This window comes from Anguilla rostrata, chromosome 16 (assembly GCF_018555375.3).
Source record: "Anguilla rostrata isolate EN2019 chromosome 16, ASM1855537v3, whole genome shotgun sequence".
Classification (NCBI taxonomy): domain Eukaryota; kingdom Metazoa; phylum Chordata; class Actinopteri; order Anguilliformes; family Anguillidae; genus Anguilla; species Anguilla rostrata.
Window position 1 is genome coordinate 9,559,106 of NC_057948.1, and position 24,553 is coordinate 9,583,658.

At 46.8% G+C, this 24,553-nt stretch overlaps 1 protein-coding gene across 1 annotated transcript; it reads left to right on the plus strand.

Annotated features, from left to right (window-relative positions):
* Window positions 1-5,739: 5,739 nt before the first annotated feature.
* LOC135242619 (ovochymase-2) lies at window positions 5,740-22,892 on the plus strand. Its single transcript, XM_064313770.1, has 22 exons — window positions 5,740-5,837; window positions 6,053-6,087; window positions 6,661-6,758; window positions 7,081-7,178; window positions 7,337-7,509; window positions 7,731-7,826; window positions 8,742-8,893; window positions 9,065-9,260; window positions 9,530-9,559; window positions 9,729-9,819; window positions 10,580-10,713; window positions 11,744-11,887; window positions 13,606-13,736; window positions 14,063-14,156; window positions 14,438-14,569; window positions 15,079-15,186; window positions 15,878-16,133; window positions 16,855-16,921; window positions 17,029-17,224; window positions 17,935-18,062; window positions 19,168-19,324; window positions 19,759-22,892. The coding sequence occupies exons 1-22, from the start codon at window positions 5,740-5,742 to the stop codon at window positions 19,875-19,877; spliced, it is 2,733 nt and encodes a 910-aa protein (XP_064169840.1). The 3' UTR covers window positions 19,878-22,892.
* Window positions 22,893-24,553: the final 1,661 nt, after the last annotated feature.

The following is a 24,553-nucleotide window of genomic DNA, read 5'->3' on the forward strand; positions in this document are numbered from 1 at the left end:
AGACGGTGGTGGACAGGGCTGCAATTAAAAAAAAAAAATGTAGTTACACTTCTTATCCTGGGCCACCCTCGAACCCGTGACCGACAAAGCGGCCAACTTATCCTCCCCATCTGCGACCACCCATCCGTAGACGGTTGATGGTTTTCTTCCGACTCCACGGTAAACGGGAACCACGAGCCTGTCTTCGTTCGTTGGGTTTCTTAAAGGAACAGTTCGTTTGCAACGGCGGCTGATTTTATTTTTTGGAAAGTTACTCCGCGCTGCCTGTGAGAAGAACCGCTGCGTTCCGCGAACGCTGGATTTGACCGCACCGCTATTCTGAGGAATTAATATGAATCCGCGGATGGGCGGAATGGCCTGCAAGCTTTCTGTGGATCGTGCAGTGGGTAGGTCTTTTCTGCGTTTTTGCTGTCTGACCTACTTCTAACGATTCATAAAAGGCTGTTCGTGAGGCTCATCTGGATTTTGTCGGGGGCGTTCGTGCGATTCTTTTCAGAGGCTCGATTAAGCGTTAATGCCGCTGACGAGGACGTTAAGGCTGAGCGAGCAGAACGGCGATCCTGCCGCGCGTTGCCGCCAGTGCCTTTCGGTGCGCTGTCGTTGCCGGGCAACCTGACCTGGGAGATCCCGCTCGGATATCTTTACCCCGAAGGGCGGTTTTGTTTTTCTGGTGTTGATCCTGCCAGCTTGGGAGAGGTTCAGGCAGGTAACAGCCCCAGCCAAACCCTTGAAGTAATCTCTGAAACGAATGTGGGGGAACTCTGGCTTTATTTACGTACAGGTTGGGGTTTTGGATGAGTAGGCTACATTTTTTTAGTTTCGTTTTTAGTTTACAGGCATTTAGCAGACGCTCTTGTGCAAAGCGACTTTCATTGTATCCAGTTATACAGCTGGATATATATACTGGAGCAATGCAGGTTCAGCACCTTGCTCAAGGGTGACTCAGCAGCAGACTCAGCAGTGTCCTACCGGGGAATCGAACCTGCGACCTTTAGGTTACAAGACCAACTCCAGCTTTTAAAAAGTTGAGTGTTTCACTCTGTTTATGGTATCTATAAAATGCCTAGGCTATAAAGAAGTAGAAAATTAAACTCGTCTTTACTAGCACTGAGTGGTCCGTTTCAATGAAAAAGTGTGTTCTCAGTTGCTGATGGGTGTTTTCCAATGGTCAATGTGTGTTTCGTACAGATGCTCAAAGACTGTACAGGGGGTCTTCTCAGCAGACGTGACACAGGTAACTTGACTGATTCCACTCCCGACCAATCGGCTTACGGCAGGACTGGCTCCTGAACGTGGATCCCCGACTGCGCTTTTGTCCCTCCTCAAAAGGCATTCTTTAACCTTCTCCATTTCCATAGACCACTTGGTCCCGTAAACCTGTCGGTGGGACTGTGGGAATAACTAGGCTACTCATGGATGCTATATAAAGTCTCCTAAAAAATAAAAATAAAAAAGAGTCTTGGACTGAGTGTTTTGCACAGAAAGGGTGTATGCAAGCAGTCTTTCCCTGTGGTTTTAGCCAAATAATTAGGCTACCTGCTACTTAGGCTACCTGCTAATTCTCCTAATTTATGCAGAATATAATTTGGTACGAATATCTGTGTGTTAATGTGGTGAGTTTACATATAATGTCGATTTTAAATGCTGTGGGGATATGCAATGCGTAAGGACATGCTTTATCACCCCTGATCATTTATATCTAAAAACAAAATTCCTGCATATGCATTCTAAATGTGCCCCCACATCACAAGTCCACAGAAGCACCTGAGGTGCACGTACCCCTGTTCTTTGTCTCATTCATCCCCTGAATAGGAAGCGGTTTGAGGGCTCTCACACTGGGCACGTGCCGGCCTGTTAATTAAATGCACATCATTAGGGGTCCAAGCAGCGAAGCTGGTGGAACTGTAAGCTTAGGGTTGTAACTAGGTAGCTGTTTTGTAGGTGACTTAATGCACTCGTCTTAATAATCGCTTGTATTTTTGCATAGACTGCGTTGTTGCTGTTCTCGTTTGTGTTAGTGTTAATCAGTTTAACCTACAGGGTCCAAGTTGAACTATGCGGTTGTTCCCTGCACTTGGAACGGTACTTCTCTCTAGGGTTATCGACACACTCGTTCCTGGTTATGGTTATACACTTTGTTGTACGTCACTCTGGATAAGAGAGAGAGCATGCGTGTGCGTGTGTGTGAGGAGAAAACATAGTTCCCACAAGATCTCTGATCATTCTCGCAACATGGCGAGAATGGGCAAACATGTAATAAGGGCTGCACACACAGCCCTCTAAACCATTTCTCTTTGCATTTGTGCCTCAACTAAAGATTTTGACAATGACCACCAGACAGAGGTGTATATTTTCTGCTACTGAGGTTCTGTCACAGATCTTGGAGGGTGAAAGTGATTTAGATGAGGATATGTCTGAGACTGAGTATAATGTTGAGGAGGACCCTGACTATGTGGCATCCTCCTCTGATGATGAGAGTGAAGCCTTTGAGATACCACATTCTGACCCTCCTTTTGTTTCACAACCACCAATAAACCATCCTGTCATCTCTCAACCACCAAAAGACCCTCCTGTCATCTCTCAACCACCAAGAAACCCTCCTGTCATCTCTCAACCCCCAAGAAACCCGCCTGTCATCTCTCAACCACCAAGAAACCTTCCTGTTGCCTCTCAACCACCAATAAACCCTCCTGTCATCTCTCAACCACCAAGAAACCTTCCTGTTGCCTCTCAACCACCAATAAACCCTCCTGTCATCTCTCAACCCCCAAGAAACACCCCTGTCATCTCTCAACCACCAAGAACTGACATGTTCACTTCCAAAAATGGAGAACTACTATGATTGAACTCTTCATAACACCATCAATGCAAAAGGATATTCTTGAGATGACAAACTTAGAGGGGAGGTGTGTGTATGGTGACAATTGGAAAGAGCTGGATGTGACCCACTAGCAATCCTATATTGGGTTGCTTATTTTGGCAGGAGTGTACAACTCAAAATGTGAAGCAACAGCAAGCCTTTAGAATGCTGACACTGGTAGGGCAATTTTTCCAGCCACAATTTCTCTGGAGACATTTCATGTTTTCTCCCACATTAAAAAGTATTAATTTACTTTTTATTGGTGTTTCTTCATTATTGAATAACTGTCATATGTTACTCATTGATGTTCTGAAGTGTTTTCTGAACCTAAACATTTGAAATGTTTGACGTTTTTAATATTTCTTCCTGTGGTCAAATTGACCCCAAACATAAAATGTTACTACGCTTGATAATAAAAGGTGTGTTTCTTTCCAAGTGTTATTTTTCTTTTTTAATGAGCACTTAATACCAACATAAAGCCCTGCAAACACCAAAACATAATTTGTTTTCCATTTTAGGTCAATGAATGAGATTGTACAGTCATTTGTATATTTTGCAATAGTCATATAAAACCAATACTTGATGTATAAGGGGAGGATGGGGGGAGTCATGTTTTATTTACTGGGCTATTAAGATGGTCAGTAGAAAGGCCTAAAGTAGCTGAGAGAGAAACATCTGTAACACTTTCAGTTACAATTATTTTCTGCAGGTTTATATTGCTGGGGTCAAATTGACCCCAAACATAAAAGTAGTTAGTTAATTTGAACATAATAGGAGGGTTAAAATCGCTCCATAGGGGGCGCGATAGTGCCAATGCTTGGACCCCTCCCAACGTCGCTTGCGGCTTTAATTTTATTTATTTTTCTATTCACACAACTCTGAAGTGTAGAGGTGACCAACACAAGAGTGTAGGCCTGTTACCCAAATGTCATTGCGCAGCCTGTCAGTTCAACCATTGAGGTCCGTCTTGTCAGGGTGCGCTGCAGTGAATATCTATAAAACTCGTCATATCGCATCGAAAACATATGCATGGATAGATAGCACTCCGGGAAAAGAGAAACATAGCTTCATTTAATTTTTGGGTGAACAGCCCATTTTTAAGGATTGAACTGACAGGCTGCGCAATGACATGCTTTCGATGAGATAAACACAATTTTCTTACTTAAGCAGAAAGTGATTTTCTATTAAACTGCAGTCTGTGGATGTTTGTGAGCAATGTTGTCAATAAATACTTGGGAAGAGATTGCCGTTGAGTTTTTTGAATGTACATTTTTGGTGATTTGAGCTCCACGAAAACTTGGTCCGTTGTGTTCCGGGTGCGTTGCTGCGGATATCTAGAAAACGCGTCAAATCTCATCGAAACTATCTGAATCATGGATAGACGGCACTCCAGGTAAGTGGTAACATTACTTAATTTTTGGGGTGAACTGCCGCTTTAACCCCAGGCTGGAGGTAAAAGCTGCCCACACTGGGTGCTCTCCCGGCGAGACTGTGAGGCCAGCTCCATCCGTCTCAGGCTCCCTCTCTCTCTCTGAATGGTGTGACGCGATTTTGGCGGATTTCCACAGCCTCGCGCTGCGGTCCCATATGGCTAATGGTTCTCGGTAGCGTCGTTTTCGACACTGGCGCCGTGTCATCCATCCGTGCCCGGGAATGTGTGCAGGATAAACAGGACTGTGGCACCCCGCACGCTAGCCAGAGTCTACAGAAATAAGCACGCTTTGTATTTACAGTAGCGTTTCAGGCCGCTCTGGTTCTTATCTAGTGAATGTTTACGATAACTCGAACTATAAATATGAGAAGGTACATAAAATTGTAGCTTCCCCCTAGCCAGCAATACATAGTTCCCATAATTAATAGTTGAATGTGTCGTTATAATTATTATAAATTTTCCGAGCAGGTCTCCTTGGGGGTTGGCTTAAAACACTGCACTTCTGCAGGTTCCAAAATGAAGGTGGTAGAGATATTAATGTTGAAAATGGTCAGTTGGTGGCCCAGAAAACCTGATGACATTTTGGTTTTGTTTTGTGGATCTGCTGTGCCACTTTTAGCCAGGTAATGAGGTGAAACATCAAAGCAGCCTTGAATGCTAACCTGTTCCCTTTCAGAAGGTCGTGGAGATATTGAGGAAGGATAGACAGTTACCTGGCAGCTGCCTGTCTGATACTTTCCAGCCAAAATTGCCAGAGCGAAGGGAAATGGATGAATTTCCTGATTTATTTTTAGTTTTTCCACAAATATATTAGCACCATGTAATTTACTGTCAGATCATTGTTATTATTATTATTATTATTTTGGTAGGTGTTCTGAAAAAAAAACAAGATGCTGGCAGACATGAAAATAAGGGCAAAATTCCCATTTCCTGCTTTGGTCCTCCCGAACCTTTTGAGTCAAAGGCCACGCGTAGCGTCATCACAGGAGGTCTTTGCGGTGAGCTTGGCCTCGCTCGCTTGCGTTGTCAACAGTAAAAACAACTGGCATGACTCGGCTCTTAATGGTGGAAAGCAGTAGGGACTGTGGTGGTCATTAACAGTTTTTCTACGGGCGTACGTTAGCTGGACTGCAGTCCCTTGGCACTACTGTGATATTAAGATTCCTTTCTTCTTCTCCTTTTATAGGGCAAGAAGAAAGGCCAAATACCCTCCCCTCCCCCCCCCCCCCCAGCAGGGGGCTGGTAGTTAACAGCTGTCCCCTGCCCTTCCATGCTGAGATGGATTTTATTAGTCTGTCAAGCCTACGACTTGAAAGATTGTTTTGGCGGTTGTGTCTGGTGTTTTTTGATTGGCTGCCCTGCGGGAGCCGCTCTGCTCTGTCTCGGTGGGCGCGTACGTTTGCATATTCATTTAGGCGTTTAGCAGACGGCGGGGCCGTTTATGGAAATGGGGTTCGATTTGGACGCGCCGGCGCGGAAGCGCGCGGCCGCTGTGGTTCGATCGTCTGCGCGCCCCGACCGCGGCGCGACCGGAGCGCTGCTACGGTAACCGGCGACGGGTTTTTTGACCGTAAGCCGAAAGGTTTGAAATGTCAGGTGGCGCCGGACGCGAACTGGGCGCCGTTCTCGAGTCTGAACCGCCCTGGTTTAGTACGCTCTGTCCTGGTTAATGAGTAACTAACCCCTCCTGTCGGGGGAAGTGCCCCCCTCCCCCCCTCGCCCGCCCCCTCCTCTATAAATGCCCCTGCCGTTGCGTGTAGGCCCGCAGACCTGGGACAGGATGCAGGATTCCTGGGTGCTGACTTCTGTGGCTCTGTTCTGTTTGTGTGTCTGCCGCCATGGCGACGCCGCCGTACCGTTCGCGGGAGGTAAGCTGGGTTTGCCTGCGACCACCGCTGCGATAGGTCGGCCAAATGCAGGCCTGACGTTCTGGGATTTGTTATGAATTATGTGCATCCAAGGTCAAATACAGGGAAATGTGCCTTGGGAGTTCACATGCTGTAGAACTCTAATGGGGGGGGAGGGGTGTGCGGGGGTGTGTGCTGCAGGTCATTCCCAGCTAATTTTCTGGTGCTAAGTGGGAAACAGGAGCTAGACAGAGAAATAGCTTAATTAGCATTGTAACTGGTTCTCAGGCTTTGTTGTCAGAAAGAAAACCTTGGCTACAACTTGGTCCGGGTTTCAAATATCATGCCAGCATTAAAAATAACGTATCTGCTTATCTGTTCCAAAAGCTAGAGAAAGATATGATTGAAAACGTATTTACTTTTAAAGTTGCGTCTGACTGGTATGTGTATTATAAAAAAGGGTTATTTATTTATTTGTTTATTTTTTGTAAATTTGGTTTGTGTGCTTTGTTTCCCCTAAGGTTCAAAGTGTGGCCTTCCCCAGGTTCAGAACCTCTTGGATCGTTCGCTAAGAATTATTGGGGGGCGGGGGGCGAAGTATGGGTCCCACCCGTGGCTGGTACGTCGTCCTTGGTCACCGTACAGATAACCTGGGAGGGGGGGGGGCAGGTGTGCTTCCCTAGGGGGCTTCTAGTTTTTGCTGTTGCTGATTACGCAGTTAACTCGCCTCACATGTTGTCTTGGTTCCGAACTGGTTGCCGATTTGGAGGAGAGCGACGGGAGGGCCTGGGGGCCTGTTTTAGCTGTTAACCAATCAGAGTGCTCCATGGTCAGGCAATAGCGTTTTCATAGGCTGGAATGGGAGTCGTGACCGTGGAATGGCTCGGGGTGGGGGTTTGTGTTTGTAATGTTTTATTATGCGCTTTTACGACCCCGTCAAGGTGTCCCTGAGGTTCAGGGGGCTGCACTTCTGCGGAGCGGCGATCCTCACCGACCGCTGGATCCTGTCTGCCGCCCACTGCTTCTCCACGCTGTCAAAGTAGGTGGCGCTCTCCCTCCCATGGAGGTGCAGGTCTGTCCATCGCAGACCTCCTCAGGCTCTCTCCTCTCGCTGCGGTCTCCCTGTTTTTGAGCGTTTGCCGTTTGTCCTGTCGCGTTCCCCCCCCCCCCCCCACGGACGCTCCCTCGCCCCGCCAGGCGGTCTTTGAAGAACGTGGAGGTCGCGGTCGGGGAGTTCGACCGCCGCGCGGCGGACGTCGGGGAGCAGGCCTTCGCGGTGAGGTCCGTCCGAGTCCACGAAAGATTCCACCACTCCGCCCCGATGAGCTACGACCTCGCGCTCCTGGAGCTGAGCGGACGCATCAGATTCGGTGAGGTCCGCCCCTTCGCCTCTGTGTCACAGTCCCACACGAAGTCTCTTGCAAAAGCTAGCCAGGAACCTAAATGGCGTTAATACATTTGGCAAAGACTGTTTTTGATGAATGCGGTTGCCAGGTAATCTTCAAAGTCAACGAAGAAAGTGGACATCTTTGAAAGGGCCCCGTTCACCGTGCGGCAGAGGTAATTTGGTGATTGTAATTCTTTCCTGCAGGTCGGTACGCACAGCCAATATGCCTTCCCCTCCCCGGGGAGGTGTTCCTGCCAGGGGCTGCCTGCACCGCCACCGGTTGGGGGCAGACGAGAGAACGTAAGACCCCCCCCACCACCCCGCATGAATTTTCCTCCTCCGTTTCTCATCTCAAGGCTGAATTATGCGAAGGGCCGGGAAAAAGGCGGTCGTATGCGTGCTTTTTGTGCTGACGAGGCTCAACGTTGCGCATCGCAGCGTTTTTTTTTTTTTTTTGCTCGGAAACGCTGCGGAGGCCGAATTCGTAATGAAGACGCTGAGCCGCTTATGAATTAATCTGGGCTGTGCCGCTGACAGCTGTTGGTGCCCAGTGTTTCTGAAAGGCGCTTGCATGTCAGATCCGGGAACAGCTGTTGTCTTTTTTGCGAGGTGGAGCTGGGGGGAGCGATGCCTCAGAGCCGGTGGGTGGGCGGGCGGGCAACTACATACAGTAGCTGCCCTTGATGGTCCTATCCCATAATTCCCTTTTGTGCTGTATACCACAAAACAAGTCACTGTGCTTTGTCAACCTGTGGTGCGCAGTGGATTAGCTTTTTATGCAAAATCGCCTGGGAATTCATGAGCTGTGAACACCATCTTGCATGAAACTTGGCGCACGTTCCAAGTCTTAGGGGTTGGTGTGATAGGCGGTGTCTGACATCACTTGCTATGCAAGAGAGAACATTCTAGTCTGTGCTCAACATTGGAGGCTGTGATTAGCGTTGCTGTGTGAGCATGATTGGACATTGCAAATTGGAGAGGAAAGAGCAGGAGAGTGCTCTAGTGCTCTAGAGAGCTGCACATCCAGCAGCCTGCTGCACTGCAGGTGCTTGATTGACAGGAGGGGTCTCTATAGCCTAAAGGCTGAGAATACCAAGCTGACTGACAGCTGAGGGACGGCCAGAGGAAGTTGAGAAATGACACATGCTCCACACAGGAGCCCCTCCAGGTTTGTTAAATCTGGGGTGTGTGTGTGTGTGTGTGTGTGTGTTGCAGGGGGCCAACTGCCTTTCGTCCCCCGTGAGGTGCGGCTGGGCCTGGTGGACCGGGCCAGGTGTAAGCACGTCATCCAGACGGTGAAGCCTGGCCAGAAGACCTTCACCGTCGTCTGCGCCGGGCCGGAGAACGGGGGGAGAGACGCCTGCCAGGTACTCGCACGCCCCTCCCCCAAACCACCCGCGCGCCCCTCCCCCAAACCACCCGCGCGCCCCTCCCCCAAACCACCCCGCGCCCCTCCCCAAACCACCCGCGCGCTTCCTGAGCGACAGAAGTCCGGTGCAGCTCATCCCAACTCCGCGACCTCTCGATGCCCCCCTTAGGGAGACTCTGGCGGGCCTCTGGTCTGCCCCAGGGAGGGAGGGCGCTGGGCCCTGGTCGGCGTGACGTCGTGGGGGAAGGGCTGCGGCCGTAGCTGGGTCAACAACCGCAGCAAGCCCCCGTGGAAGAGGGGGTCGCCCGGGGTCTTCACCGACATCCGAATGTTCCTGGCCTGGATCAAAGAGAACCTCAGAGAAGGTCAGTGCTGTGAACTCGTATAGCAAACTCGGGTAGCACCGTCGCCTCACAGCAAGAAGGTCGTGGGTTCGAATCTCGGCCTGGGGCCTTTCTGTGTGGAGTTTGCATGTTCTCCCTGTGTCCGCGTACTCTGGGTACTTTGGGTTCCTCCTACATGATGGATGGATGGATGGATGGATGGATGGATGGATGGATGGATGTGTAGCATTACATTAATTTTGTATGGTTTTGGTTTTATTTCTTATGTCTGTCATTCGGTTTCTTTCTAGCGACACAACGTCAGAGAAAATCATCATCAAGTAAGTTTAAAAAAAAAAGTAAATTGTTAAAGTTGTTGTGCAGGTATCAGTGACAGGTGGGATGGGGCAGTGACATCCGCATACAGTGCATGTGCCTAAATGGAAAGGATATCGAGTTACCTTGCTGTGTACTTTTCTGAAACCCGGTGAGAATTCCCCCTTTCCACAGGGCTTTGCGGTGCCAGCGATGGGCTCCGCGCCGGTTTGGGGGGTCTCATCCGGAATCCCGAACATCCGGGCCGCAGCTACGAGAACAATGAGTGGGTGCCGAAGAACTCAGTATGGAAGCCTTTCCTTCTCAAAGACAAAACTCTCCCGTGCGGTCTCAATATACATGTTACTCATTGTGGAGCCTGTCTGGGCAGTGAAGTTCAGAGTTTGGAAGCTCTGCCTTCATGTTTGGCTCACTGCTGCTTCTAAATGTGTCAGAAAGCAAGGCTAAATGTGGGTCATTTGGATTATTATGGATTGCTACTGTTTGTTTATGTGGCAAGAAAGCCCTATCCATGGGATCTTATACTGACGCAGTGTACACTAGCTGTGTAGAGTATTGAGGCAGTGTACACTAGCTGTGTATCGTTTTGAGGCAGTGTACACTAGCTTTGTAGAGTTTTGAGGCAGTGTACACTAGCTGTGTAGTGTTTTGAGGCAGTGTACACTAGCTGTGTAGAGTATTGAGGCAGTGTACACTAGCTGTGTATCGTTTTGAGGCAGTGTACACTAGCTGTGTAATGTTTTGAGGCAGTGTACACTAGCTTTGTAGAGTTTTGAGGCAGTGTACACTAGCTGTGTAACGTTTTGAGGCAGTGTACATTAGCTGTGTAGAGTTTTGAGACAGTGTACACTAGCTGTGTATCGTTTTGAGGCAGTGTACACTAGCTGTGTAGCGTTTTGCGGCAGTGTGCACTAGCTGTGTAGAATATTGAGACAGTGTGCACTAGCTGTGAAGAATATCAAGGCTGTGTACACTATCTGTGAAAATATTTCTCTAAATGTGCACCTGATCAATGTCTGTGCTAGGATGTGTCTCTGGTCCATAAACGTTCCCCCTGGGAAGAGCATCCTGCTGCAGTTTTTGGAGTTTGACCTGGAGAACGACACCCACTGCAGCAGCGACCAGCTGGCTGTGTTCGCCGGCACGGACAGGCTTATCGGTGAGAGGCCAAACGCCACGCCCCTCCGCGGTGGCCCAGCGGTTGCGCTCCAGATGATCCAAACCCCGGCGGCTTCTGACTCTTAGCAGCGGCACCCAGCCGGTTCCGCAGGATAGGGGTGGGGGTGGGGTGGGGTGGGGAGCAGGTGAACAAGGAGCAGGGATGGGCAAAAATGCTCAAAAGTATTTCATATTATATAACTCTAAATGCCGGCCTAAATAATTATATCTACATGTATGAACTGCACCCAAAGCGGTGGAGCAGTAGGGCAGCACAGTATAAGCCATGCCTGAATAGAGCTAAACACCCTTGTAATACATGCATGCCTGTGCATATTTCAGATACAGTGAAGTTCCTCATAGCTGCCTCCCATGCGCAATATACCTATTTATAGAATGATATGTGTGTGGATGTAAATTTCTGAGGGAGATTTACAGTCTGGGGAAGTGCCACCTTTTAGTCGAGCGCAGTATTCGAGTGACAGCCCATACCTTTACTTTCGGCGCAAGATAAGACTACAGGACCTCTCGGGCCGTATGTGGTTGGTTGTCACCGTTCATCATGCAGTGGGGACAAAAAAAAAAGCAACGAAAATGTTTTGAAATCACCTCAGCTGTCGTGCTTACGCAACCCTTTACATTACATTACATTACAGGCATTTAGCAGACGCTCTTATCCAGAGCGACGTACAACAAGTGCATTGGTTCAAGGTGCAGAGGTGCAAAAGAAACACACTAGAGTGAAGTAAAGATCGTAGTGCCAGAAGTGACCACATAGATCAGGCCTCCAACCCTGTAGAGTAACCTGTTCAGCAAACAACAATCCTGCCAAGTACAAACTAGCACTGAAATCACATTTGCCTAATCAGAATCAGACAAAAACAAAAACAATCCTGCCAAATAAAAACTAACTTTACACTGAGGTGGGATATTTTTAATTTACTGAAAGTGTCTGGAACACTGGCCCTGTTCCGCTGCTTCTGCGGGAGGCTAACGCCGCGACTCGCTCCCGCCTCTCCCCCCCCTCGCAGGGAGGTTCTGCGGCAGCCGGCTCCCCTCCCCCGTCCGGGTGGACTCCTCCAGGGTCACGCTCCGGTTCCTGTCCGACTTCAGCGTCTCCGGCGCCGGCTTCGCCGTCAAGTTCGACGCGGTGGAGCCGCGTTCCGCGCGGCACGGTACGTCCCCAAAAACCGCGTCCCGGCTTGTCGCTCCGGGGCGAGAGCTTCTCATGCCAGGGGTTTTTTCATTTTATTTTATTTTTTTAAATGAGGAATGTTTGCTCACGCAGGTGGGCGGTGGTGACAGTGTGTCTGGTGAGGATTATATGTCAAGAAGGCCTTTACGCAGTATGTATTACATTACATTACATTACAGGCATTTTAGCAGACGCTCTTATCCAGAGCGACTTACACAACTTTTACATAGCATTTTACATTGTATCCATTTATACAGCTGGATATATACTGAAGCAATGCAGGTTAAGTACCTTGCTCAAGGGTACAACGGCAGTGTCCTTACCCGGGAATCAAACCTGCAACCTTTCGGTTACAAGCCCTGTTCCTTACCCACTGTGCTACACTCCGTACGCAAACAGGCTGTCTCTGAAACATGCGACGTTCCTGACGAACCGTGACCCGTCCGGCTGCGCGCTCGCAGAAGCTCACCTAGCCTAGCCTGCTCGTAACAAACCTACGATTCCCAGGCGCGGTGCGTGAGCGTGTGCGGGTGCAACATCGGCCGTCCGTTTCATCACCTCCCTGTCTTCAGAGACTCGATCTGTTTATGCTCGATGCGGGGAAAAAAAAAAGTTTAATTATTTATTTATCTTCGCTCCCGGGGGCGGAGCCGACCCTGGGGTTTTGGTGGCGATTGGGCGAGGACGTTGCTGTGGCCCCCGAAGTGCTCCAGTGTAAAGCTGAATTGTGTGGCCCTCGGATGGTTTGGGATCCGAGGGCTAGGCTCTGCCCAGCTCTGCCCAGCGGTCGGCTCTGCCCAGAGGCCTTTGCAAGCTCAATTTTTTTTTTTTAAATGCCGAGCCGCGTCCTTGGTGACTGTTGCTAGGCGAACTCGCCGCGCGGCTCAGGAGAGTGTCAGAGACGTCGCTGCTCAGCACCGATTCCATGGTTACGGAAACACTGGTGCTCTTCTGCGGCTCCCTGAACCTCGGCATATGGTTACAGTGTGCAGTAATGGTCGTGACGCTGTGCTGTTTACTGGCACTTTGTTATTTTGTGGTCACATTAGTTTTATCCTAATGGACTCCCAAGGCAGTAAACGGCCTATAATCCAGACTGAGTCCTGAAAGCTCTCTTATATCTGCATTAAGGAAGCTACTGCTTTCGATGTTGATTGATGACATGCCCCTCTGGGATAAATAAAGTTGGTTGAATGGAATTGAAGACAACTGGCAAATCAGAAACACCTGTGAAATCATTTGTCCCAAACATTATGGTGCCCTGAAATGGGGGGGGGGGGGGTATGTATGAAAAGAGCTGTAATTTCTACATGGTGAAACCAACATTTATTTTAAAATACCCGTTAATGAAAGCTGAAAATTTGCACTTTAACCACATGCTAATTGTTTTATTACACATATAAAATTGTAGAGTACAGAGGAAAAAAAAAAGCCCAAACATTATGGAGCTCACTGTGTATGAAATGTAGTTACCCATGATAAGAATAAGCTTGCATGTTGCCCTGGATACACCGTGTGAACGTTCATTGGCTGTTATGGGGCACAGTGCGTAAAAGGGTTAAAGGTGCGTTAATGCAATGCTGAGGGACCGTGGCCGAAGCGCGCCCTTCCTGCTGTGTCGGTCGCCCTCCTCTGGCTGTTCGGGGAGCCCCCAGGACCCGAGCGCGGTAACGTCCCGGTGTGTCTGTGTCCGTGCAGACTCGGCCTGCGGCGCGGTGGCGGTCCTCCAATCAGAGGGCGTCGTTCAGAGCCGGCGCTACCCCGATCTCTACGGCAGCGACTCCGACTGCCGCTGGGTCATCCACGCCCCCTCCGGCCACATCGTCAAGGTAACGGCGCGCGCGCCCCCCCGCCCCTCCGCCCCCGCCCCGGCCCTCGTCTTCGGGCCGACCCCGCCTCGGCAGAGCCCTTCTGCTCGTTCGCCGCCCCGGGGCCGGGTCAGGAGTGCATTAATGATGTTTCGCGTGCGTAAGGAGAGCGGGCCGCCGTGGTGGGAGGGATCGGTTTTCGGGGGCCGAGGAGAGGTCGGAGCTCTCCCCGCTGTAATGTTTACACACGGCGTTGGAGTAATGCGACCGTGCTGCCGGGGGGGGGGGGGGGGGGGGAGAGGGGGAGGGGGAGAGAGTCTGTTGAAAGGAACGGTGCTGTGTTGCAGCTGGAATTCGACGACTTCGACGTGGAGCCGTCGAAGGAGTGCGCGTACGATTCCCTGGCGGCCTTCGGCGACGTGGAGGGGAAGGACGAGATAGGTACACGCCCCCCTCTGACCGGAACCCGAGCCGTAGCGCGCGTTGTGTTGTGTGCCACAGTACATCAAATAAGCAATACGACAAGCCACAACACCCTGACATTTTCATAGGGACAAACGCCATTACTGTAATAGACTCAGTCTAAAGGCTGAGACTCCAGCCGAGGTGAACAGCCTTCAAACGGACTGAATGCGAGTGCGCTGTAGGCTACATGCTAAAGGGCTTAGCGTGTTTACGCGCCGTGTTCTCTGTGACCGACGGCTCGCTCTTCCCCTCTGAAGCGGTGCTCTGCGGAGGGGGCCTGCCCCCGCCCCTGCTCAGCTACGAGCGCGTGCTGGCGCTGAGGTTCACCTCCGACGGCACAGTGTCCCACCGCGGCTTCCGCGCCACCGTGTCCTTCGTCAGCGAGAGAGGTGAGCGCCGTTCGCAAAAAACGCTCGCCTACCCTACGGCTCGACCCCGGCTTCTGAACCCGTGGGTGTACAGTGTAGTTCTCACAGAACAAATCAAAAGGGCTGTAAATCATACACCGATCACCCCGTGTGGATGTAAATGCCCTCAAATCAAAGCTGACGTTCTGCACTGTAACGCTATAGCTGTTTTACTTCAGAGCCAAAACAACAAAATTTCATTTTGTCACTGCCCGCATACTTACGGACTGCACTGCACGTTGTTATTTTAATTCATTGTTGTGTTTTGGGGAACTGTAATGCACACACACATACCTGTAGAACTGGGAAGTTTAGGTCTTCATTGTTTACTTTCCTTTTCTTTATTTCAATTTTCTCCGCGGAGAATCCGGCACGCCTGTGTTTGTCTAACGCGCTCCCGGGCGTTAGCTGGCCAAGACGCCTTGTGTACATTCTTTCGGAGCGCGTATTTGTTGTGCCGACGCTCGGTAACCGCCATTTGAAATCGACAGATCTGCGCCCGGAGGAACCGGTCGGACGCGACCAGAAAGCCTACCGCGACGTGAAAGTCGACGGCGACGGCGGTGGCCAGGCCCGCGGCTCCCCTCCCCCGAGGCCTGGTTCGTCCACCGAGCCCTCCCTTTTTCTGGGTCCTCAGGGCGAGTGTTGTGCCAAGATACTTCCTCTGTGAGGCTTGTGTGGTATTTGGGCTGGCATCAAAATAGACGCCTGAGGCAAAGGAGCAGGAAGCCCGCCACCTAGGCCTCGTTAGAGACGGGGGAGAGAAAGTAACTTTAGTCTCACATTAATTTAGTTCAACAGACAGCGGCCGTTGGTTTTGTTCATTACTTAAAGTAGCGCAGTGAAGCTTTGAGCTAGATGATTGAAATAATGCCACCAGTTACACACAAGGCAGGCTATTAAGCATGTTGATCTAATTGCAGCACAAACGGGCTAAGCAAATATTCTTTCTGCACTTTTACTACGTTTTTCTGCATGAAACTGTGTTTACACGGATGTGTGTTTGGTATATTTTGGGGATATTGGCCAAGCATTATTTATATGCATGAATTTATAATTAAAATAACTTCATACTTTCTTTTCCAACATTGAGTTTGTTTTTTTAATGTTTTTATGAAGTTAATAATTATATAGTTTGGTTTGCCCTCTTTGTGTAGGGGTGTATATTGCAGTAGTCTAATAGCACATTTACTGTTTGTACTGGGCATGTCTCTGGGCAGTAATGGACGTGGCTGCTCTCTCTCTTTCTATCCACCCCCCCCCCCCCACCCCCCCTCCTCTCTCTCACAGGTCTGTGTGGAATGCCGCACACGTCTGGCAGCTCAGCTCCGGTCCAGGAGGTGGGCGGGGCTCTGAGCCGGCAGGTGGGCGGGGCCCAGAGCCGGCAGGTGGGCGGGGCCCAGGGTCGGGTGATTGGCGGTGCGGGGGCGGAGCCTCGCTCCTGGCCGTGGCAGGCGAGCCTGACCCTGGCTTCCCGGCGCGTCTGCGGGGGGGTCCTGGTCCGGGCCTCCTGGGTCCTGACCGCAGCCCACTGCCTGAGCAGCCTGTGAGTTTGGGAGCGTTAAACACGCGCAGCGGCACTTCCCAAACTCGGCCCCCTGGTGGCCCCCTGTGTGCTCTGCCTGTCATGTCAGCCACAGTTACAGTCCCAGAATTTTAACAAGCTGTTCATTTCTCATAACTAGCTGCCGTTCTTGTTCAAGAGGGATTATTTACCCTCTTAAGCCATGTTAGGTCAGAACTGTAGCACAATAAGCGCAATATGAACCTGGGACTTTTATTCTCTCAGCCATTCCTGACATAATGTGGCCACTAAACATGAAAAGCACCTAATTAATAAAAATGTACTGCTTCTTAAAATTCTTGAATTGCAATCGTAGTTGGAACAAAAACCAGCATATACAGTGGTCCACCCAAGACCAAGTTTGGGAACCACTGCCATAAAAGGACTGGACCTGACTTTATTTTGACCATTTACATTTTATTTTACCATTAGAACCACATGAACTTTAGTGCTCATTGTTTAATAGCACACATTGTAAAACTATCATGGATAGCCCTTGCATAATCGGTTCATAAAAGCTCAAAGGTCCAAGCTGGTGATGCACTTTATCATGGGGGGGGGGGGGAATGGTGCGCTCTGTGTGCGATTCCCCTTGGTAAATTGTGTCACTGGTTTGCGCTTGTTGAATCTTTGAGGCTGTACAGGCAGTCACTCACTCGCATCTCATTCCCCTGTACTGGCTGCTTGTTTCTTTTCATCTCAGAGACAGGACTTCTCTTTCGGTCGTCGTGGGAGACCACGACCTCACCAGGAGGGACCCCGGCGAGCAGGTGAGGGCCGCCCGCCCTGGTTCCCCCGAGCCGCGTTGCCATGCAGACAGCCCTGTCTAAGCCCCTCCCACTTCCTCCCCCCGTATCCTGCTCCTCCCCTCCCATAGAGACGTACGGTGAGGAGGGTCGTGTTTCACCCGGGGTACAACGGCACCTCGCTCGATTATGACGCGGCGCTCGTGGAGCTGGACGCCCCCCTGCAGTTCGGCGACCGCGTCAGCCCCGTCTGCCTGCCCGGCGCCCGACAGGAAGTCCCGCCCTCCCACGTCTGCTCCGTCTCCTCTGGGCGGGGCGGCCCGACAGGTGTGAAAGTTGGCGCGTTCCCAGTTGCGTTAGCAGCCTGTCGCGTATGACTAGGTTCGGTAGACAGCTGTTTATGTTGGCACGGTGATGTAATCACCTCCTCCGCATTCATGTTACTATTCACGAGAGTGGAAAAACCTGCTGGGTATGGAGATCGAGGGTGGATATTTGTTTATGACCACATTGTGGTGACAGGATTTGATGCAGTGTTACTTAAACAGTTTGAGCTCCTGTCAAAGACAAATATCCTGAAATATCTTGGACATCCTGTCATTGGACACCTTACTGTTGTGGTGTCACAGAAAAATGTGCATTTCCCTGTCTTCTAATTCAGCCCAGTCAAGAAAATCAAGTATTACTCTTCGATGCCATAAATAGCCCATATCTTCCTCTTGAAATTACATCGGTATGTTGCCGCTACCAGATGCTGCTACCGCTTAATGCTCTTATTTTAGCCTTTTTTATTGTGTCGCTGTGCATACGTTGTTGTTGCTAATGTGATATGTGCTCATGAATCCTTAATCTTGCCACGATGGCCTCAGAGATACCGTTGAATAAAGGCATTTGTCAAATTAATTAATTAATATTAGTAATAATAATAATAATACTTATACATACTACTTATTATTATTATCATTATGATAAAATGAATTGTCAGGCTATGAGACGGTAAGACTGTTTATTACATAAGAGCGTGTTCTGTGGGGCAGCCGGACGGGGCAGCGGGACCCTGTGGCTGCTGGGTCGTGAGCAGTGTGAGCGGCACTACCCCGGCAGGCTGACGCGCAGCATGCTCTGCGCGGGATCTCCACCATCGGAGGGGAAGGACTCGTGCTCGGTGAGTTCCCACACGGCTCTGCTTCATCGGCGACGGGAGAGAACAATGGGGTGAGGTGGGGTGGGGTGGGGCAGCTCTTAGACAAATATGTGGCCACATTCCACAGTTTGGAATCTCGGGGCTTTTTTCTGCTGCGGCAGCGCCCTCTGGTGGAAGATTCTAAAACTGTTCTGCGTGAGCTGCTGGCATAATTTCAACTGCTGAAAACAAATAAAGAGGTTTTTAAACAGTGCCCAAACCCATAACTTGACCACTAAGTTATCAGTGGGCTGTGATTGGGATAGTTTTAAATTTTTGGGGGGTGTATTTAAATACAGGACTTCACAAGTTTGAATTATTGCTAAATGTTAAAGTAAAAATTACACACCACTTCTCACTTCTCAATGCCCGGGGGCATTGTCATGCTGAAATGAGAAAGGGCTTTCCCCAAACTTTTAGGGAAGCACAGAATTGTCCAGAATGTGATTGTATGCTGTAGCATTAAGATTTGCCTTCACTGGAACTAAGAGGCCTCTCTCAAACCATGAAGAACAGCACCCGACCAAGGAGCATCCAGATACTTTTGGTCATATAGTGTATGTCCTTTAATTTATAATGTTTAATTATCTTAAGTATGATTAATAACTTTCAACACCAAAGTCTGAATTGCAATTTTTAACATCTGAGTCTTGGGTAAAAGCACACATCTTTGACTGTACTTCACAAATCATGTTATTGTTTTAAGAAAGAACCATTTCACCAAAAAAAAATTCTTTTTTTTTTGATAGCCCAACTAATATAAAGGTGCTAATGCAATTCAGTAGTTTTCCTTCACATGCTGAATTGCACTACTGTAGCCTGCAATACTTCCTCTGTTCGTGCCAGAGTAATCCAGTACTGCCTGTGTCCTGTTTCGTTTCTTTATGTTTGACCAGAATGCCTTTCCATAATTCCGTAAATCACCACAATATCTGAACTGAAATAGTTTGGATTGGTTCAGCCCGACCTATTAAATAGATGAGCTCCATGAGATACCTGGACCGTGGCCCCTTGGCGGACCAGGATAGATGTACACCGGTGTTTTACCTAACATCTCTGACTCATTCCTCTCTGTGGTGTTCCTCAGGGAGATTCGGGAGGGGCCTTGGTGTGCCGGTCAGAGGACTCCAGTTACTTTGTCTATGGGGTGACCAGCTGGGGCCCCGGCTGTGGAAGGTTCCGGAAACCTGGAGTCTACACCTCGGTGCCGCTCCTCAGGGACTGGATTTTGGAACAGCTGGAGGGTTAGTTGACACATTTGGCTTTGCACCTGCATCGGAGTGATATCCCCGTGTAACCCTGAGCCCGGTCAACGGAGCTCAGCTCTTACCCACAGCTGCTTCTGCCCTTTAAGCACTTCTGCGCTCTGCCACATTGGTTTGGTGAACACACACATTTTTTGTGCGTTTGAATGATTGTATGCCGTTCACCACCGAATGGTGACTGAACGATGGTGTGCATATTTGTTTTAAAACCTGTAATACAACACTGTAATGCACACTGGTGAATGTGCTTGAATTGCACTGCATGCACTGTGACTGTATGGAATTACTTTCCAACGCAACAAACATCACATGACTATTTGCCATCTCTGCACCTATGGGGTGTTTTGCTGGCAGTAGGAACTCATGGTCTTAATGTATACTTAAATCACATCTTATCTGCGATTTGTTTCCAGGTGATTTTTGCGAGGATGACAGAAATGGATTTCAACTAAGAACCATCTCACAGCAGGAAAATTGGACATCCAGCGATGAGGACAATGACTTTTGGGCAGAGTCTTCGGGAGTTGATTAGCTCAATTTATTTATTTTTTCTTAATCAGATTTAGCCAGGTTTATATTTTAACGTTGTTTTAAGTAGGTTTGTGTTAGTCTACCTCTTTTTCTTGTGTGTTGACTGTTTCGTTCTGCTATTTTTTTTATTTATTTTTTTATTTTTCAATTTAAATATAATTATTGCCATTTTTGCTCTTCTTGAAAACCTTGGAAATTTCAAACTGCCTCCACCCTGTGCGCCCCCGAAATGGAAAAAAGTACTTTTTAAAAAAAAATACAAAACGTCTTGATAGTTTTATTACGTGTTCAACTCTAACGAAAATCTGACGTTCAATTTTCCACTGTCGATGCCTCCCCTATTTTTGAAATGCATAGTGTAGCCCCCCGGCGGTCTTGATTTAAGATCTGAATTCAGAGCCCAAATGCAGGAAGTGGGCATGACAAGCTGACTGAACATTGCCCACACCGGCATCCATACCCGGGGAGAGGTGAGGGCACTCCGTGGAGCACGGCCTGGTGAGATTTTGCTCTTTTTCCTGAATGAAATGGCGAGGTGGATATTTGTTTTCAGAACCGCGAGTTACTCCTGCATTCTGTGACCGTTTGTCTTCGAACATGCGCCGAGAATGTACAAATAAGCACAGTACTATAACAGGAATGTTGTGAAAGAACATTGATGAAAAATATTTCTTACTTTGTTGTGGAACCTATACAGGTTTTTACGTCTGAAGGGTTAAAGCATTTAGAGAAGAGATTAGCCTACTGGTGTTGTGTGCAGTGTAATAATGGTCAGCCTCTTACTGGAAAGGTACTATTATAACATAGGCCTGCTTTCAAAGTACGTGGGATCCAGGGTTTCGGGAAGGGATTAAGGTCAATTTTAAACCTTGCTTGCCTTTATTAGTGCGTATTAAATGCCAATTACACTACAAACAGAGTAGAGAATAGGCTACTGTACTGGGTTTCTTTGCATTCTCCGTGGGAGAATTGTCCTTCTGAGAACTCCAGCTCGCTTCCCGCACGAATAAGAGAGGTTTCGTAACTCCATGTCAAAGTGGAAACGAGCCATGTCAGATCAATGCTAGGATTAATAGTGAATACCATGCAAAACTTGCATTATGATAAAAAGGGATTTTTTTCCCCATAATGCTGGTGTGTATAGGCTAGGCAGATAAATAATGTAATCGACATTATTGCTATAAAGGGAAGAACATTTTTTGCAATTAAACAGCTAAATGGCAGCATCTTAAACGTTGTGCAGCTATGCACGTGAAATTAAAGCACGTGCATTTTTAAACTGGCGTGTATGAAAGGGCGGGTATTTTTTTTTTTTTTTTAATTGAACTGCTGGCGTATAGGTATGCTTTGTGCATATTATTTGTTCTGCCAGGTCAATCAATTACACACAATTAAAATGTTATTCTTGGCGACGCTGTATGGCCAACCTTGATGTCACAGCTCGGTCAGGGATGGTGCCAAACAATGTATAATTAACTGATTCCATCTGTAACTGCATTTGGCTCGGATATGCAGGTTACACACCGAAAGCATACCATGAAATCTTTAACGTCTTGATGACAAGAGCAGTCAATTTGACATGTAATGCTTACATTGTGACACTCACAGGTAACATTTGGGCTAGCAATTTTGCAAAAATGGACGTATTCATTGGATTGGTCAAAACAAATTTTAAACAGAAAGCTGCGCAAATAGGGCACTTTCTGCAGACCGTTATAGAACAATATTTTTTTATGTTTAACTGTAAAATCTAGACAACGATAGATTTCACGACTACTATACTGCCGTCCAAAGGCTAACCGCAGTAACTACATTTTGGTCGAAATTGAGTTATAACTAAAAATGAACTTCTTGATATCTGTTTTATCTTGTGACAAAGTTTCAGAGTTAAATTTTGCTTTGTTTTAGAGAAAAAACGGTATAAAAATTGCAGTAACTACAAAACCCGACTCAAAACCATGGCAGACCGCAGTAAGTGAAGTTACTGCGGTCTGCTTTGGGATTCTACCGGCCGATTTTGCGATCTACCCATCTAAGTTACCTCACGCGACTGCTTTGGGATTCTACCACCAGCCGATTTCACCCATCTAACCTCACACAACAAAGCTGTTTAAGATGGCACTATCCAGCGGAAAGAGGATAGTGGAACTGGTGTTGAAAAGAAAATACCCAGGTAGGCTAAGTAACGATGACATTAAGCGTTGAGAAACTAGCAATCACATTATAAAACACCTGTCAGCCTCGCTATATATGCTGACTGACAGGCGATGTTTAGTTAGCTAGCGTTATCTTACCTGCTCCCTGTAGCTGTAACATTATCATCTGTAACTTCACATCATCGCCGATGCCATGTCATGCACTTAAAGATTGTTTACAATCTAGCCTACGCATTGTAGGAATACGAGTGCGGAGAAAGAAGCGCATGTATCCGCAAATAATATAGATTAAAAATGTGCACAATTTCGTACTGCAAATGAAAATAAATGTAGGCTATAAGGCCTAGGCTACTCGCTAAAACTGCCTATTTGGGGAGAGCTGGCTATATATGATAGTATTGAGTAGCCTATTTTGTGGATTAATTGTATTGATACTCAAGGAAAATCAGGGAAGTTTCTGCCACTGCTTAGTGATTAAAACGGATTTTTCTAAATCGCATTTATCATTTAATCTCCCTAACACATGCGAAGAAGCTGTCTGTCACTTTCCAATTGATTAGTCAGATCGTTTGCATGCTTGTTAATCACTGAAAATTAATTAAAACAGTTTGAGATCAATTAGTTTAAAGGAAAGTTTTGCGCTCCACCAAAACACGCCGCTGTTTAAAACATGTAATATAATGAACACATTGTACTGTGATTCAGTGTAGCCTTGTATTTATTCATTGTGTTAAATAGTAAAGACAAGGATAATGAAAATTATTAATGTGATTGTCATCAAGGCAACAACAGTGGTGGTGATGACAACGATGATGAAATTGAAGATGATGATGCAAAGTTTAATTGATAGGAAAATAATTATCTAGAAGGTGAATAAGTAAAAAAGTGAAATGAAATGATATTAAGACTAAACGTCTAAAATTCTCAATTTGTCCAGACTTAATTAAACATGCACAAATCCATAAGTAGAGTTGTTAAATAGCCTACTGTTAAATACAATTATAACAAAATCAGTGTCAAAATAGTTTTTGTTCACTGACAACACAATATAAAAGCTGAGAACATTGTAGTTACTGCACTTTGCTTTTGCATTGCTCTTAGAACCATTTAAGGCAATGCAAAGGCAAAGTGCAGTAACTACATTTTGGGGTTAAAGGTCAAATCAGCCATCATGGTTTTTGGGCATAAAATTTACCTCATGAATACATGTACAATTAGTGCAATATCACTGATATACCTATAACACATTTGGCTGGCCAGTTAAAATACTTTAAAGCCATTTTTCTCAGTTTTACTCTTTGCGTAGTTACTGCAGTTAGGCTTTGTAGGGCAATATAGCCTTATGTATTTTTCTGATTTTCCACTGACATATTTCTTCCAAAAAAGTCTTCAAACACATTGTTGCTCATTTATTTCACCGGGGTTGTTCAATGAAGATGATTTCGCATACATTGGAATTAATGAATTGCATTTTTAAAAATTTAGCATTATTTTCACATTTTGGACATAAGCCTATAGCCTTATGTATTTTTCTGATTTTCCACTGACATATATTTTTTTATATTCATTTATTTCACCCGGGTTGTTCAATAAAGATGATTTCCCATGCATTGGAATTAATGAATTGCATTTTTAAAAATTTAGCATTATTTTCATATTTTGGACATAAGCATATAGCCTTATGTATTTTTCTAATTTTCCCCATGACATGATTTTTCTCCAGAAAAGTCTTCAAACACATTGTTGCTCATTTATTTCACCGTGGTTGTCAATAAAGATGATTTTCCATTGATCCAAATCAATTAATTGCATTTTTAATTTATTGCATTATTTTCACATTTTGGACATAAGCCTTAGCCTTATGTATTTTCTGATTTTCCACTGACATATATTTCTTCCAAAAGTCTTCAAACACATTGTTGCTCATTTATTTCACGGTTGTTCAATAAAGATGATTTCCATGCATTGGAATTAATGAATTGCATTTTTAATTTTTTGTATTATTTTCAATTTTGGACATAAGCCTATAGCCTTATGTATTTTTCTGATTTTCCACTGACATATTTCTTCCAAAAAGTCTTCAAACACATTGTTCTCATTTATTTCACGGGGTTGTTCAATAAAGATGATATCCATGCATTGAATCTAATGAATTGCATTTTAAAATTTGCATTATTTTCACATTTTGGACATAAGCCTATAGCCTTATGTATTTTTCTGATTTTCCACTGACATATATTTCTTCCAAAAAGTCTTCAAACACATTGTTCTCATTTATTTCACGGGTTGTTCAATAAAGATGATTTCCTATTGATCCAAATCAATTAATTGCATTTTACATTTATTGCATTATTTTACATTTTATAGCCTTATGTATTTTTCTGATTTTCCACTGACACTGATTTTTTCCAAAAAGTCTTCAAACACATTGTTGCTCATTTATTTCACGTGGTTGTTCAATAAAGGTGATTTCCATGCATTGAAATTAATGAATTGCATTTTTAAAGATTTAGCATTATTT

Bases quoted from the DNA above. Each gene is read 5' to 3' on its own strand.
- LOC135242619 (XM_064313770.1), top strand. From the start codon at position 5,740: ATGGGGTTCGATTTGGACGCGCCGGCGCGGAAGCGCGCGGCCGCTGTG. The intron at 14,570-15,078 runs GTGAGCGCCGTT...TGAAATCGACAG, and splicing joins GTCCTTCGTCAGCGAGAGAG to ATCTGCGCCCGGAGGAACCG. The intron at 15,187-15,877 runs GTTCGTCCACCG...TCTCTCTCACAG, and splicing joins CTCCCCTCCCCCGAGGCCTG to GTCTGTGTGGAATGCCGCAC.